We start from the raw sequence: 16,910 nt of genomic DNA, 5'->3' as shown, positions 1-16,910 counted from the left end.
GTCGCATGGGTTCATCTGTAACACTGAGAACAACCATGCTAGTGTGGCTGAGATTGATGAGTATACTACGAAAATCATTTCTGATAAAATGCTTGGAAATTTTTCTTTTCAATAGAACTTAAAGCTGACACATAGAGTATGTGGTAGAGGCTTTGTTTCAAGTCTTTTTTGTTTCATTTTATTTTATTTTAAGTTCCGGGATACATGTGCAGGATGTCCAGGTTTACTGCATAAGTAAACGTGTGCCATGGTGGTTTGCTGCATCTATCATCCTATCACCTAGGTATCAAGCCCCACATGCATTAGCTAGTTTTCCTGATGCTCTCCCGACACCCCCACCCCCGCCCTCCCCTGACAGGCCCCAGTGTGTGTTGTTCCCCTCCCTGTGTCCATGTGTTCTCACTGTTCAGCTCCCGCTTGTAAGTGAGAACATGCGGTGTTTGGTTTTCTGTTCCTGCCTTAGTTTGCTGAGGATAATGGCTTCCAGCTTCATCCATGTTTCCGCAAAGGACATGATCTTGTTCCTTTTTATGGCTGCATAGTATTCCATGGTGTCTGTGTACCACATTTTCTTTATCCAGTCTATCATCGATGGGCATTTGAGTTGATTCCATGTCTTTGCTATTGTGAATAGTGCTGCAATGAACATACATGTGCATGTATCTTTATAACAGAATGATTATATTCCTTTGGGTATATACCCAGTAATGGGATTGCTGGGTCAAATGGTATCTTTGTGGAATTGCCACACTGTCTTCCAAAATGGTTGAACTAATTTGCATTCCCACCAACAGGTAAAAGCATTCTTATTTCTCCACAAGCTCGCCAGCATCTGTTGTTTCTTGGCTTCTTAATAATCGCCATCTGACCGACGTGCGATGTTCTCATTGTGGTTCTGATTTGCATTTCTCTCATGATCAGTGGATGACAAACTTTTTTCATATGTTTTTTGGCTGCATGTATGTCTTCTTGTTTCAAGTCTTTAGCATGAAAACAGACTTGGGGCGTCTTTCTGTAGGCTGAGGGCAGAGAACTGATTTTGCATCTTCAGTCTTTTCTTAGAAGTTTGCAGCAAGAGGCCAGGCGAGGTGGCTCATACTTGTAATCCCAGCACTTTGGGAAGCTGAGGCAGATGGATTACTTGAGGTCAGGAGTTCAAGACCAGCCTGGCCAACACGGTGAAACCCCCCTCTCCAAAAATTACAGAAAATTAGCCGGGTGTGATGGGGCATGCCTGTAATCCTAGCTACTGGGGAGGCTGAGGCAGGAGAATCGCTGGAACCCGGAAGGTGGAGGTTCAATGTAACAGGATTTTACAGAAATTGACAAGTTGAGCCCAAAATTTAAATTGATATGCAAAAAACCTAGGATAGCTAAAATAATTCTGAAACAAAGCTATTGACTAACACTACTTGGTTTCTAGACTTACTATTAACCTATAACAACAAAACAGCATGGTACTGGAATAAAGACAGGCATAGATAGTGGAACGCCACACACAGTAAACTGACTTTCAACGAAGGCACCAGAGCAATTCAATGGGCAAAGAAAAACATTTCCAATAAATGACGCCAGAACCATCTGGATATTGTTAAGAAAGAAAAAAAAAAAAAAGATTCCTACCTCATACAACACACAAACAGTAATTTCAGATGGATTTATAATCCTAAATGAAAGAGCTACAGCACTCAAGCTTCTAAAGACATTTAAAAAATAAAGAAAAGCATATTTGTGACCTTAGGGTAGGTAAAGATTTTCTAGACAGGACTCAAAAGCACTAACCATCAAAGAAAAAGTTTGATAAACTAGACTTCAATAAAATTTAAACCTCTTCTGCTCTTCAAAAGACATGGTTAAGCAGGTGAAAATATAAGCCAGAGAATGGGAGAAAATATTAACGATATATTTATCTGACAAAAGGTTTGGACCTAGAATATAAGGAAGTTCTGCAAACCAGTAATTAAAAGACACACATACAATTGACTAGACACTCACCAAACAAGATACATGAATGGCCAGCGTGCATATAAAAAGGTGCTGAACAAAATTAATCATCGGGGAAATGAAACTCAGAAGAATGACAATGAGACACCATTTCATTATCTCCCGAGAAGAACTAAAATTGAAAAGACCGTCTACTCTACCGGTGGGCGAGAACGTGGAGTAACTGAAGCTCTTGCCAGCTTCTGCGGAAGTGTAAGATGGCACACCTTGGAGAACTGTTTGGATATTTTTTTATAATGTTAATCATATAGTCAAGCTATTTGACTTAGAGGCATTTATCCAAGAGAAGTGAAAACGTAGGTCACCAAAAAACCTTGCACAAGCATATTCTTAGTAAATGTATTTGTAATGGTTAAAAATTGAAAACAAGCTAAAAGTTCATCCATAGAAGAAGAGATAAACAATTTGTGATATATGGAATGGAATACACCATTCCAAAATAGAGTACTAAGAAGAAAAGGACTACAGATACACACAATAGGGATAAATCTCAAAAACATTCGTTGAACAAAGAAAGCCAGATACAAAAAATTATTTAACGCAGGACTCCACTTAGATGAAGTTCAAGAACAGGTAAAACTAATCTAAGATAAGAAAAGCTAGACTAGGAGTCGCCTATAAAGAGACAGAAATTAAATATGGAAGAGGGCATGAGAGAACTTCCTTGCCTGGTGGAAATGTTACCTGTCTTGATCAGGGTATTTGTTACATGGGCATACACATTTGTCAAACATTTACCTAATTTTGTACTTGAGATCTCTTCATTTCACTATATAGAAACTTCAGATTTTTTTTTTTAAAAAGGGCGAGTTCACTCTATTCTATTGACATAATGAGCAAAGAAGGCAGGTTAGAGTAGTAAGTGAAGCTTGATTTTGTCTTTGAAAAATCATTATTTACATGTAAATTGTTGAGAAAGATCACATCAAACATTAATAGCAGTTCCTTTTTGGTGATGAAATTTCAAGTGATTTAAATTTTTGTTGCATTTTTTGGCCGGGCCCGGTGGCTCATGCCTATAATCCCAGCACTTTGGGAGGCCGAGGTGGGTGGATCACCTGATCAGGAGTTCAAGACCAGCCTGGCCAATACGGCAAAACCCCATCTCCATTAAAAATACAAAAATTAGCTGGGCTTGGTGGCGCATGCCTGTAGTCCCAGCTTCTTAGGAGGCTGAGGCAGGAGAATCGCTTGAACCCGGGAGGTAGAGGGTGCAGTGAGTCTAGATCACACCACTGCACTCCAGCCTGGGCAACAGAACGAGACTCCGTCTCAAAAAGAAAAACAAAAAAAAAATGTGTTGCATATTCTGATATTTTCTCATTTTTCTATAATGGTAATTTAATTATGTGTGTAGTTAGTAAAGTAAAATAAAATGAACACATGAGGTTGTTATTCTTATAAAGAACAAATGTCACAGGAAATGGTACTGAAAATTTGGGAAGCAGTTGCTAAAAACAGCATCAGAAAGGGCCGGAGCCCCTGTCTCTCCGGCTTTCTAGCCCTGCTGTTCCTCAAAAGGGTAAAACTACTCATGAAGTCATAGACAGAGGGAAATCAACCTTGTTCTCCCGGACAACCACTTTTTCAAAACCACATGAACGTCACAAGCTCCTGAAAGTAACTGACAAGATGCGCTTCCTCAAAATCCTCTAAGAAGATCTCATATCTCACCGGAGCGTCGAAGAAAGGTATTCCAGTTAAAAGCGGCGTTAGGTGTTGTTGCAATTCCTGGGTCAAAGAAACAAAAAAAGGGCAAATTCACTTTGATGTGATTGCTGAAATGCAACCAGTTATTTTGTGTTGAGGCTTATTATTATTATTACTATTATTATTATCATTTTGAGACAGAGTCTCGCTCTGTCGCCCAGGCTGCAGTGCAGTGCCCAGTGTCAGCTCACTGCAACCTCCTCCTCCCGGGTTGAAGCGATTCTCCTGCCTCAGCCTCCGGAGTAGCTGGGATTATAGGCATCCGCTGCCACACCCGGCTAATTTTTGTATTTTCAGTAGAGACGGGGTTTCGCCATGTTGGCCAGGCTGGTCTCGAACCCCTGACCTCGAGTGGTCCACCCGCCTCAGCCTCCCAAAGTGCTGGGATTACAGGTGTAAGCCACCATGCATGGCCCACTTGTGTTGAAGTTTAAATAATGGTACCAGCTGGTTTTTACAAAGCCACTCGATGCTCTGAGTGCGTCACTGAAGTCCCATGAATCCTTCAGCACGGGAGGGTTAAAAAGAGCCCACAGATTCCACATGAGAAAAGACCCACCCCTTTCAGCCCCAGGATCCATGACAGGCCCAAACTGGGTTAGACAAACCATGAGTTCCTTAAAAACACCAGGAAGTGACAGGTTTCAAACACACTGTCAACTAAGCTCCATGTGAAAATTATACCTCCCTTTAAAATCCTCACTCTCAACCCTCACCAACTCATGCCTGATGGTCTGTTGGCTATTACTTTCTCAGAGAGAGAAGTTACATTTAATTTTTGCTGAAAAAAACCAAATATTTTACAATTTAGAAAATCCAGAGGTACTATCTAACACGTTATCTTGGTAACAGAAACATTTTGAAATTTTATAAAACGTAAGTAAATCAAGTCGTCTAACCACCTCTAAAATCCACCTGCGTAATCATTATTCACACTGAATGATACTGACAAGGGCTATTTAACGAGCGTCCGCTTCAAGCCAGCCCTGGGCTCCGACCGCATGTAGGCACTTTCCATACTCCACTGTAGCCCTTAAAGGCCCACTGAGCAGACTGGTTCCTCCAGTTTATCCAGCTGGACACTGAGGTTCCAAGAGGTTAAACGGGCTTCCAAATGCGCAGGGTGGAGGTGGTAGACGCTGTGTTCAAACCTACGCACTGCCTCAGAGCCCAGGTCTTTCCTGCTGCACCTGCTAAAAATGTCACTGAGGCCAGTGCAGCAAGGACACGGTGATGGCAGGATGGCATGTCTCACTAAGGTGCGCCTGAGCACCATGGAAGTCCTCGGGAGGCACGAATGCCTGGCCTCAGTGTCTGCACTTGTTCTAACCTGAGCTTGGGGCGAATTACACGTTCTTCCATGGATCTAGGCTTTCCATTATTTTTATCATGTAGTACAGTGGTTTACAAACTCTATTTAGAGAGGCCAGGCACAGTGGCTCACACCTGGAATCCCAGCAATTCGGGAGGCCGAGGCAGGCGCATCACCTGAGGTCAGGAGTTCCAGATCAGCCTGGCCAACACAGTAAAACCCTGTCTCTACAAAATGTACAAAAATTAGCTGGGCGTGCTGGGGGGCACCTGTAGTCCCAGCTACTCGGGAGGCTGAGGCAGGACAGTTGCTTGAACCCAGGAGGCAGTGGTTGAAGTGATCCAAGATTGCACCACTGCACTCCAGCCTGGGCAACAGAATGAGACTCCATCTCAAACAAAAACAAAAACAAAAACCTATGTTTAAACCTCAGAGGGTTTGATGAAGGGCTTCGGATGTCACCATAGGGGTAGGATTGGGCAGGGAGGAAAGGGGAGGATGAAGGGAGAAGAGTTCCAGGTCCCCCAACTCAAGTCAGCCGAAACAGAAGCCCTGCATTTGGTTTGGTTTGTTTTTTCCAAACATACTGCCGATGGAGTATATCGTACTTCTACTGGTGGAAAATGTTAAGTGATCTGCATTTTAAATCATTATTTTATAATTTCTCCTATTTATCTTTTATTCTAATGTTAGAAAAATCGTAACAATGTAGCCATTCTCAGGCAGACTGCTTGAGCCCAGCAGTTCAAGACCAATCTGGCAACATGGTGAAACCCCGTTTCTACAAAGAATACAAAAAAAATTGAGCTGGGCATGGTGGCTCACACCTGTAGTCCCAGCTACTTGGGGGGGCTGAGGCTAGAGAATCGCTTGAACCCAGGAGGCAGAGGTTGCAGTAAGCCGAGATCGCACGACTGCACCAGACCTTGTCTCAAAAAAGAAAAAAAAAAAAAGTAGCCATTTCACTGATTATTTTTAAGTAAATCTCAGAAATCATATTATCTCCTTCATAAACATCTCAATATATGTCTCTTAAGGGTGCAAACGTATTCTTTTAAATATATATATTTATCACATATAAATATACATCTATTTATTCACTCTCTATCCCTGTACATAAGTAAATAAATATTTGAAAATGCTTACCTTGACTCTGGACGTAGATCTTACCCTTAGCCTGCGGCTTTTGAAAGGAGGGGAGAAAGAAAAGAGCAGTACATTGGACAGTGCATGACAACTGCTTTTTAGAAATAAAATGAAGATCATTAACAAAAAAAGCCATCCTGGAAAACATCACTGAGAATCATCTACACACCTGCTCACAGACTTACCCCTCTCTAAGAGCAAAGCGTTACTTCTCTTTTAATAGGTTTTGCCATTAAAAATACAGCCTCTATAAGGTAAGAAGCACACACAAAGAGAGTCTCTTAAATGAGGCCTAATGCAATTTTGCAATGTCACACTTGCTGTGTTAGTGGAGACATTACTGAGGTTCAGCCAGAGAGCATGCCAGCGCCGGCCCAGCTGGAGCAGCTCCTGCCGCAGCGTGGAGGTGGAAGCCTGCGGAAGCACCATATGACTTACGCAACCCTGAGGCGAAGAGTACTTCCACCACCCCCAGAAAAGATGAAGAAAGGAGTAGGAGGAGAAGGAGGAGCTGCCAATATGTTAGGAAACCAAAGACAGGCCCTAGGAGGCAGATCCTTCCAGGCAAGGGAGGACAGCCGGATGGAAAGCGTCTGGTAAGGGCCTCCCCAAAGGCCTCCCTGGCACCAAGGAAAAGGCGGCCCTGGCATGACTGATTTGGGTATTTGTACCAAGATATCAACTTACTATTCCTTGCCGTGTTTTCTGGCAGAATGTCACAAAACTACTAGAAATACAATCCACTTCTCCAGTTCATTTGGAAACAGTGGCAGGAATATTTTTAAGATTGACGTTTAGATGGAAAGGTGGAGGCAGGAGCAGAGTGAGACCCTCTCTAGAACGGCTGGTGGAGCAAGTCCATGCCAAGGACGCTTTCTCTCAAGCGATCAAAATAGGCTGTCATTTTGGTGAAAGAGTCCAAAAATGGATGTCTTTTTGTCATGTGACATAAGCCTGATCAATGCATGAAATGACTGAACTAGCTAGATCCCTGGAGGTCACAGAAGTCACACCCCTGTCCTTTCTCAGTATAGGGATCCAGTGTGGTCTTTAGGGTACCAGGGAGCCCTCGACACTGCATGGGGTATGCTGGCCCACGTTGGACGTTGTCCCCACGTTAGTTTTATATTTTGGGACACAAGTCAAGGGTGAAGCAGCCCTGCCAAGGGCGAGTCAATCAACAGGAAGGAGACTGGCCCTCCCCAAGCCTGGAAAGGTTTGGCAGAGGCAGCATCCAGGCAAAAGGTGGGTGGCATGACCAGGCCCAGTGGCTCACCCATATAATCCCAGCACTTTGAGAGGCTGGGGCAGGCAAATCATGTGAGGTCAGGAGGTCAAGACCAGTCTGGGCAAAATGGTAAAACCCTGTCTCTACTAAAAATACAAAAAGTAGCCAGCTGCGGTGGCACACGCCTGTAGTCCCAGCTACTTGGGAGGCTGCGGCAGGAGAATCGCTTGAACCCGGGAGGTGGAGGTTGCAGTGAGCCAAGATTGTGCCATTGCACTCCAGACTAAGCGACACAGTGAGACTCTGCCTCAAAAATTAAAAAAAAATAAAAATAAAGAAGGTGGTGGGTACACACAAGGCTTGGTGTGGCGTTGGTTTTGTCCTTATCATCACATTTTGTATTTAACTACAGCAAGCATCTCACGCCTCCAGAAGTCTTGCCTCTCCTCCCCACTTCGCCATGCAAGTGGATATGCGTGGTATCCCAAATGCCCTTAAAATAGTAAACCTTTACGAGAGACTTTCAAAAACCTCTTCTCTACCAGTTAAAAAAGACATTAACTTTAATGGAAAAAAAAGGCTAATGGCAACCACTGAAATTAGAAGTTGCAGTTCAGAGCCCTAAACTATTCCTTTTGCTGAATTCTAATTTCCCTGGAAAGCTGGAATTGCTGTTACTCGAGTGTAGTGGAGGCTCGGAGTATTTTCTCCTGAAACAACCCTGTGTCCAAAACACTCGCCTGGCGACATCTAGAAGATGGATGGTAAAGCACTCGCAATAGAACACCATGGCATGTAACTTTCAAGTTAATGTAAGTGTTTGACAATAACCGATTCAGCAGAATCCTAGATAAATATAAGGGGAGGCAACATAAAGTTTTTGTCACTATTTTCATTGGAAATATGCCCTGCAATTAGCAATACATAAACTCAAAATGTTCCCGTCAAGAATCTCCTTTTTCCACCAAAAAAAAAAAAAAAAAATTGAGTTAAACTTGTATCTCAGCTCTGTAAGCAGAAGGAATTGACTGAATGTGAAGATTTCTGGACTTATCTGCTGATCTTCCCACATCTCTGAGCAGCGTTTTTCTAAAATCAATTGAAAAGCATTTCATAAATGGTATTTTCAGATCTCATCCAGGCAAACGGAGGAAATAGAGTTGCAGCATAACGGAAGTCTAGACCTGAGTTATTTTTAATCACTGCAATAAAAGAAATCTGGCAAAAGCCAATTGGCTTATATTGATTTTGAAAAACATTTTCTATATGAAAGTGTAACAAATACAAATTAGCTTTCTTTGCTCAATATTTATTATTGTTCTATCTGCCTTGAAATAACACGAGTCAAAGTCCTGCCTTGCAGATAAGGTCATTAGTGCACACAATGGCAAACACTGAGGTGTGTTTATCAGCAACTGTTACCTCTTTGGCTCATTACTGGATGTAAAAAGCCAGGATCCTATAGGATAGATACCTATAAATAGATGGACTTCTAACAGACCCAAGGGTTAACTGATGCCTTTTCATGCTGGAATAACATCAACCAAAGAACTTCCCATTCTTTGACTACATATAAGCCAGAGATTCACCTTCTAAAATTAAACTTTCTGCAAATGGAAACCACAATAGATTATTTTTGAAATACAGGCACAATTTTATGCTCTACAGATGGCAAAAATAATAGTTTTTGTTCTGAAATTATAATACAACTGCAGATTGTGGCTTTGTTAAAACTACTTCTGAAACGATTACAAATCGCTTAAAAGACATGATGGCCCATACACATAAAGTTACAAAATAGATTTAAGCCACAAAACACATAGAAACTGGGCACTTTTCAAGGTCATGGTGTCTTTTTTCCTCCCTCTACTCTTTTCCCTTAGAAATCTGTTATTGTGCATAAAAAAAGAAAATAATATTCAAAAGGAAGGGGAGGTGTGTGTGGGGAGATTCAACCTTGCCACTGAACTCCTGCAATAGAACCAGAAAAAGAACGATTTTCTGTTTCTTTTCTTTTTTTACTAGGAAGTAATCATTTTTCCTAGAAAAAAAAATGTCCAGACACTAACACTTCACAACATTTTAACAACAAACAAAGAGGTTTTCAAGAGTTGGGATTCTGGAATATGAGGAAGAAGCGCTGGTGTCCTGCTTCATCACAGATGCATGGCACAGGTCAGAAATGGAAGACTGGCTGCAAAGCCAGTATCGAAACCCAGTGGAATGACGCTTGGACCTATTGTGTTTGTTTTCCTTCCTGCTGTCCTCCCTGTCCCACAGAAACGCCAGCCACCACACAGAACCCAGTAGCACCTAGCTGAGCTGTCAAGTCTTCCCCCTTGGGTAGAACAATTTTTCAAAAAATAAAAAAGAATATACATGGGTGAGATGAGAAACAAATGTTAAAACTAGACTGGGATAGGATTCTCTCAGGTCCAACATGAGCAGGCATAGAGATGGAATTAACAAAATCCAGCCAGGCGCAGGGACTCACACCGCTAATCCCAGGACTTTCAGAGGCTGCAGTGGGCTGAGATCGCGCCACTGCACTCCAGCGTGGAAGACAGAGCAACATTCGTCTAAAAAAAATAAATAGTTAAATAAATTTAAAAGAACAACCCGTGACCCTTCACAAAATCAAAGGATGAGAGTGAGGCACCCAATCTAGGGGGGTGACTCAAGAAACGGGAACATCAACAGGAAATTTCCAGAGAAGATTTTCGTTTTTTAAAACGATTAAATTGTATGGAGTAAACAACTCAGAAGGATTGTTCGTTTTATTCAGAAGATTCCCCTACCATGCTCTGCCTTGGCAATTTAATGAATTAGAAACAATTCTTGTGATGGTACCACACATTTGAGTCCTGGGTCATGGAAAAAGTAAACTCAAGATCTATGCTCTGGAATGATGCATTTTTCATACTTTTAAGTTCCTTTAAAACTTCTCCATTCCCAGGGATCTCACGTAGCGGGAAACCAAAAAACCCCACACAGACATAAAGAACATTTGCAGTTCTATCCAGAAATCTCCAATGAAGGCTCAGCTTCATAGAAGCTATTAAAAAGGATTAGCTTCCTGGGACATGATCAATGCCTGGAGCTTCTCCTGCAGAGGTGAGAGGGCTGGCACAGAAACGAGGAATTCTAGAGGCGAAGTCCGTGTGCTCAGTGCGTTTTTATGTTTCCAGGAGGGTGGAAACTCTAATAAAAGGTGTGGGCTTAGTTTCAGCTGCTACCAAGATGACTTTCTGAGGTAATCAGACACAAAGCAATGGGCCATGCGGGAAGAGAGAGAAGTAATAAGTAGCTCAGAAGACAACATGCTTCTACTGCAGACTTCAGGGATAAGTCGACATGTAGCTCATTCCGATTACGCCAGCGCTAACATCTGCGCTGACTTGTGGAGCTCACCTGTACAGGAACTGCACGTGTGACAGCCAATGAGATCTGTCTTGCTTTCTATATTTTAATTTCCAAAAGAATTTTGATGAGTCAATGTACACAAAGTAAAATTACACTTTAGGTATTGCCTAATACAACAACTTCCAGAAGTTACTTTTCTTTAACAAGTGCCAAGGCAAAGTAGATAAATTAGGCCCCAGAAGGTGGTAACTCAAAGTTTCCAGAAAAAGAAAAAAAGAAGAAAAAAAGAGGAAAACCTCACTCTAAAGACACCTGAAAACTTAGCTCCATGCTTGCAAAGCATATTGATGGGCCATTATGAATGGAACTGTGCTTTTTGTTGTTGTTGTTGAATTTGATAACTGCTTCAAGCAATATTTACTTAAACAGGATGTTAAAAATATAGCTCATAAATAAATATTTGAGTTTAGATTACATGTCCTCTTAGAAGAATGCTTATTAGGAAAAGAGTATGAAAACAGGCATGAGGGGTTTTGAACTCAATGGAGACATATTAAACCATAATCATTGCTTCTCCTGGTAGAAGCTTCCATTAAGATGTACGTTTGTTTGTGGGTGTTTTTTTTCTTTTTGGTGAAATTTTTACATTTTCTGGTGAAATGCTGATGAATTTAGACAAAATACTCTAAACGTGGACTAGAACTAGAAGTACTCAAGTTTGCATCCTGAATATCTATTACATATTGTAGCAAGAAATCAAAATCCTACATAAGATATTTTCAAACTTTCCACAATATATAACTCAGGATCAGAAATGTGAAGTGAATCAAATTCTTGAAAATGTCAAATCAATATTATAATATCAGAAACTGGCCAGCACAGAGGCTCACGCCTGTGATCCTAGCATTTTAGGAGGCTGAAGCAGGAGAACTACTTGAGGCCAGGAGTTCAAGAGCAGCCTGGGCAACACAGTGAGACCTCATCTCTACCAAAAAAAAAAAAAAAAAAAAGTAAAAATTTCAGCCAGGTGTGGTGGCATGGGCCTGTAGTCCCAGCTACTCAGGAGGCTGAGGGGAGAGGATCGTTTGAGCCCACGAGTTTGGGGCTGCAGTGAGCCATGATCATGCCCCTGTACTCCACCCAACCTGGGCAACAGAGTGAGACCCCTTTAATAAAGAAAAAAAAACCACACTTAAAAGATATATTATAATATCACAAACCAACACAGTAATGCCATATCCCAAACCATGACCTACATTGATCACGTGTGCTAGGCATTAACAGCGTAGCATGCTGACCTGGTGAGGAGCCCACTAGGATTGTATATTTTACAAAGTAGGTACAATGTCAAATTAAGGCTGATATAAACACACTAAAAAATAATGACCTGAGCATAAACAAAGGCATTTCAAATTAAAAGAGATAAAACCATCTTTATTGAAATCCAATCAAACTAATTTGTGAAGGGTCAGTCAGAGACAGGTAGCTCCCAAGACAGTGTTTCCGTAAGAGCACCCCTGGGGGCTGAAGTTCACTCACGGGTTACAAATGAACCCTCATTTGGCACATGTCTGTTCATGTGTCCTCCATGATCAGATACCGTGTGAGTAAGTGTTTCAGAAATCCTGAAACAGAGCTGCCCTGAGCACACAACGGCCCCCGCCACAGGTGGCTGATCCAGGGCACCTGTTAAGCAGCCGGTTTGAATTAAGATGTGCTGTGAGTATAAAATACACTCCAGATTTCAAAGACTTCATACAAAAAAAAGGTAAAATATGTCACTAGTAACTTTCATATTGATGACATGTTGAGATAATGTTTTGGAATATAGTGAGTGTGTACTAGGAAATTTGACCTTGACCAAAGAGAGGCATGATCTGCCCCCTTACCTTCTGGGAAGCGGCGTAAGTGGTGTGATACCTGACAGCAGTGTTTGTTCAGGGTAGGAAATGGGCCAGGCACAGTGGCTCATGCCTGTAATTCCAGCATTTTGGGAGGCTGAGGTGGGCAGATCACTTGAGGTCAGGAGTTAGAGACCAGCCTGGCCAACATGGTGAAACCCAGTCTCTATTAAAAATACAAAAATTAGCCTGGCGTGGTGGCAGTCACCTGTAATCCCAGAACTTTGGGAGACCAAGGCGGGTGGATCGCCTGAGGTCGGGAGTTCAAGACCAGCCTGGCCAACATGGTGAAACCCCATCTCTATTCAAAATACAAAAGTTAGCTGGGTGTGGTGGTCCACCAAGCACCTACAATCCCAGCTACTTGGGAGGCTGAGGCAGGAGAATTGCTTGAACCCCGGAGGCAGAGGCTGCAGTGAGCCAAGATCATGCTACTGCACTCCAGCCTGGGTGACAGAGCAAGACTCTGTCTCAAAAAAACAAAAAAGACTGTTTCCATGCTTTAACCATCACCTGGACACCAGTGACTCACACGTCCGTGTCCCTAATTGTGCCCTCCTCTGAGGACAGCCCTACATTCTCAGCTCTATTCCCCTCTGAGTCCAATATTTGTCTCTAATTCAATACATCTGGAACGAAATGATTCAATTCCTCTCCTTTTCCCCATCCAAACTCTTTTCCATGATTTCTTCCAAACTGTACTGATAAAAACGTTAGGTTGTATGAACACTCTTAAACCCCTCTTTATTTCTTCCTTACCGACTGTGGTCTGCCAATAAAAAAGTTACCTGTACCATAGTGTTTATGGTTTTTAAAAAAAGTCTTTATCGAAGTACATTCACAGGTAAAATGGCATCTAATTATAGGTGAAATGGCATGATACTTGTGATTTTTCAAATTATTCTAGAAAACACTGTATGTGTGTGTGTAGGTGAGTATAAGTGTGTGTGTGTATTTAGGAGGAAGTAGAGTAGGTAAGAATCAAGGAATAGTAAACTGGGTGGTGGGCACCTAAGGGCTCACTCTACTATTCTTTCTACTTTTATGTATGCCTGAAAATTTCTTTAATAAAAAGTTCTGGCCAGGTGCAGTGGCTCATGCCTGTAATCCCAGCACTTTGGGAGGCCAAGGCAGGTGGATCACGAGGTCAGGGGTTTGAGACCACCCTGGCCAACATGGTGAAACTCGGTCTCTAATAAAAATACAAAAATTAGCTGGGCAGGATGGCAGGTGCCTGTAATCCCAGCTACTCAGGAGGCTGAGGCAGGAGAATCGCTTGAACCTGGGAGGCGAAGGTTGCAGTGAGCCTAGACTGCGCCACTGCACTCCAGCCTGGGCAACAGAGCAAGACTCCATCTCAAAAAAAAAAAAAAAAAGTTCTGCCTGAGCGCGATGGTTCATGCCTCTAATCCCAGCATTTTGGGAGACCAAGATGGGCGGATCACAAGGTTAGGAGTTCGAGACCAGCCTGGCCAACATGGTGAAACCCAGTATCTACTAAAAATACAAAAAAAAAAATTAGTCAGGAATGGTGGTGCACACCTGTAATCCCAGCTACTTGAGAGTCTGAACCAGGAGAATAGCTTGAACTCGGGAGGCGGAGGTTGCAGTGAGCTGAGATTGCACCACTGCACTTCACCCTGGGTGAAAGAGCAAGATTCCATCTCAATAAATAAATAAATAAATAAATAAATAAAAAGGTTCTAAAGGAGGAGTCATTCCTAATCAATCAATTTAATGGATATTCATTGGGCATGAGACAGTATACTCTTCTCCAGGGATGCACGAGTGACTATATCATGTCCCTTCCTCAAGAAGCTCACCGCTTGAGAAGCACAGGTAAGGAAATAAAACAGGTTACACTCATTAGAGACAAACAGGAAGTGTGGCAGATGGTAACAGAGGCCATCAATTCTTCCCCACCCTGCATCCGCACCCTTTTAGTGAGGCAGCATTAAAGATCCTCTCATTAGGAGGTAGGAACCGTATCTCCACCCGTTGAGTTGCTTTGGTCAATGGTAAGGAGGCAAGCCTATCACAGGCGGAGGCCTGGAATGTGCTTGTGGGTTGGGGCCTGTTCTCTCCTCCTGCTGAGCCTAAAACAGGATGACAGACACCGTGGAGACAGGCCTCAGGGGTCCCCACCATCCCAGCTAAGGTCCAGGCATGGAAGTGAGGCCACCCTGTTGTTTAAGGCAACTGGTTTGTTAAGCAGCAAACGGTAACTGACAGAGGAGGGGAACTCATCTATGCCAATTTTGGAGGGTCAAGGAAGGATTTGTGGTGGAGGATGGCATTGAAGGCTGACGATTTAGAGAAAAGGGCAGTGAATTCATGGAGAAGGAGCATGCTTCCACAGGTAAAATATTTCTTTCTTTTTTTTTTCTTTTTATGAGACAGAGTCTTGCAGTGGCACCATCTCTGCTCACTTCAACCTCAGCCTCCTGGGTTCAGGCAATTCTCTTGCCTCAACCTCCTGAGTAGCTGGGACTACAGGTGCACATCACCATGCCCAGCTAATTTTCTGTGTTTTCAGTAGAGACAGGGTTTCGTCATGCTGGCCAGGCTGGTCTTGAACTCTTGACCTCAGGTGATCCGCCCACCTCAGCCTCTCAAAGTGCTGGGATTACAGGTGTGAGCCACCACACCTGGCAATTATTTCTTTAATATCTGTCTTAACCAACACAGTTGGGTTCCCATGTTTGCTGTTTCATTTAATTTGTTGCAACATGTTGTTTTGGTTGAGGTTTATAAAGAACATCCTACATCTTGCAGACAGGTAGTAGGAAAAGAAAGAGTATTTTGATAGCCTTTCACATCACTGTAGGCATTATTCTTGGACGCTGGACCCAAACTCAACAAGTGGCAATTTCTTAAAGTTTAGCTGCATTAGGGAACTTTTATACTCAGTTATCTTAAAGTCCATTAGTCTACCTGGTACTTTGAACTGATCTTCACCTATACCTGATTCTATAGGTCACGTATCGGTCATTTAAAACATACTGGCTCACGGAGTCATGGAGATCTTTCAAATGTTTAAACATTTCATTATACAACATCCAAAGAAGTCACATTTGTTAGTATAACCACCGATCTCGTCAGGAAAGCCTTCAGATATTGGGAAACCAACAACCTCATGCTGGCTTTCCAAAATTCTAATCTCTACTTGAAAATTCAAATTTGACCACATACAGTGGCTCATGCCTGTCATCTCAGCATTTTGGGAGGCCGAGGTAGAAGGATGGCTTGAGCCCAGGTGTTCGAGGCTCCAGTAAGCCATGATTGCACCATTGTACTCCAGCCTGGGTAACAGAGTGAGAGCCTATCTCTTAACAAAAAAAAAAAAAAAAAAAAAAAAAAAAGAGGGACTGGGTGCGGTGGCTCACACCTGTAATCCCAGCACTTTGGGAAGCCAAGACAGGCAGATCACAAGGTCAGGAGTGCGAAACCAGCCTGGCCAACGTGGTGAAATCCCATCTCTACTAAAAATACAAAAATTAGCCAGGCGTGGTGGTGGGCACCTGTAATCCCAGCTACTCGGGAGGCTGAGGCAGGAGGATGACTTGAACCCGGGAGGCGGAGGTTGCAGTGAGCTGAGATCGCACCACTGCACTCCAGCCTGGGTAACAGAGCGAGATTCCATCTCAGAAAAAAAAAAAAAAAAAAAAAAGAGGAGAGAGAAAAGGTCAGGTGCAGTGGCTCACGCCTGTAATCCCAGCACTCTGGGAGGCCGAGGAGGGCAGATCACTTGAGGTCAGGAGTTCAAGACCAGCTTGGCCAAGAAGGCAAAACCCCGTCTCTACTAAAAAAACAATAACAACATGTATTCAAAGGTTAATATTTGAAAAGCTAATAATTTGTATATTTTCATCAAGGACATTTTTAAGTGAAATTGGCTTAAGTGGGTGGCGGTGACTAATCAGTGAATATTAGCACAGATGGGCCTCCTGCCTTTATTAGTATTCAGGCAGCAGCACTTTTGCTCATCATGGCGTTTTACACCATGAGAAAAGCCAAAAGAAAAGCCTTCGCATTATTATTTAGAAAAGGCTTGACTTGGTGGAGGCCCTGAAAGAGTCCCGGGGAACCTCAGAGGTCCAGGGACCCCATTTTGGTAACCACTGGTTTGAAAACTACCTTAAGAAGCCAGACAGATAGTCCAACAGGTAGGCCGGGTGCAGTGGCTCACGCCTGTAGCCCCAACACTTTGCGAGGCTGAGGTGGGTGGATCACTTGAGGTCAGGCG

The 16,910-nt window shown here is 42.8% G+C and overlaps 1 protein-coding gene across 11 annotated transcripts in view; it reads right to left on the bottom strand.

Moving 5' to 3' along the window:
• Positions 1-16,910, bottom strand: part of GLT1D1 (glycosyltransferase 1 domain containing 1) — a 148,979-nt gene that overhangs the window by 62,341 nt on the left and 69,728 nt on the right. For 4 of the 11 annotated variants that reach the window (XM_073021226.1, XM_008005210.3, XM_008005205.3 and 1 more), the window contains 3 exons: positions 10,812-10,859; positions 6,173-6,209; positions 3,679-3,735 (listed from right to left, as the gene is read on the bottom strand). The exons of 3 other annotated variants lie outside the window; for them this stretch is intronic. In XM_073021226.1, the coding sequence (XP_072877327.1) occupies positions 3,679-3,735; positions 6,173-6,209; positions 10,812-10,859 (142 nt within the window). The remainder of the gene's footprint in view (positions 1-3,678; positions 3,736-6,172; positions 6,210-10,811; positions 10,860-16,910) is intronic. 4 more of the 11 variants (XM_008005211.3, XM_008005206.3, XM_073021222.1 and 1 more) reach the window with 1 other exon arrangement.

The sequence above is a fragment of the Chlorocebus sabaeus genome, chromosome 11 (genome assembly GCF_047675955.1).
Source record: "Chlorocebus sabaeus isolate Y175 chromosome 11, mChlSab1.0.hap1, whole genome shotgun sequence".
NCBI lineage: Eukaryota > Metazoa > Chordata > Mammalia > Primates > Cercopithecidae > Chlorocebus > Chlorocebus sabaeus.
Note: the sequence above shows the minus strand (reverse complement) of the source record. Positions and strands in the feature narration are given on the sequence as shown.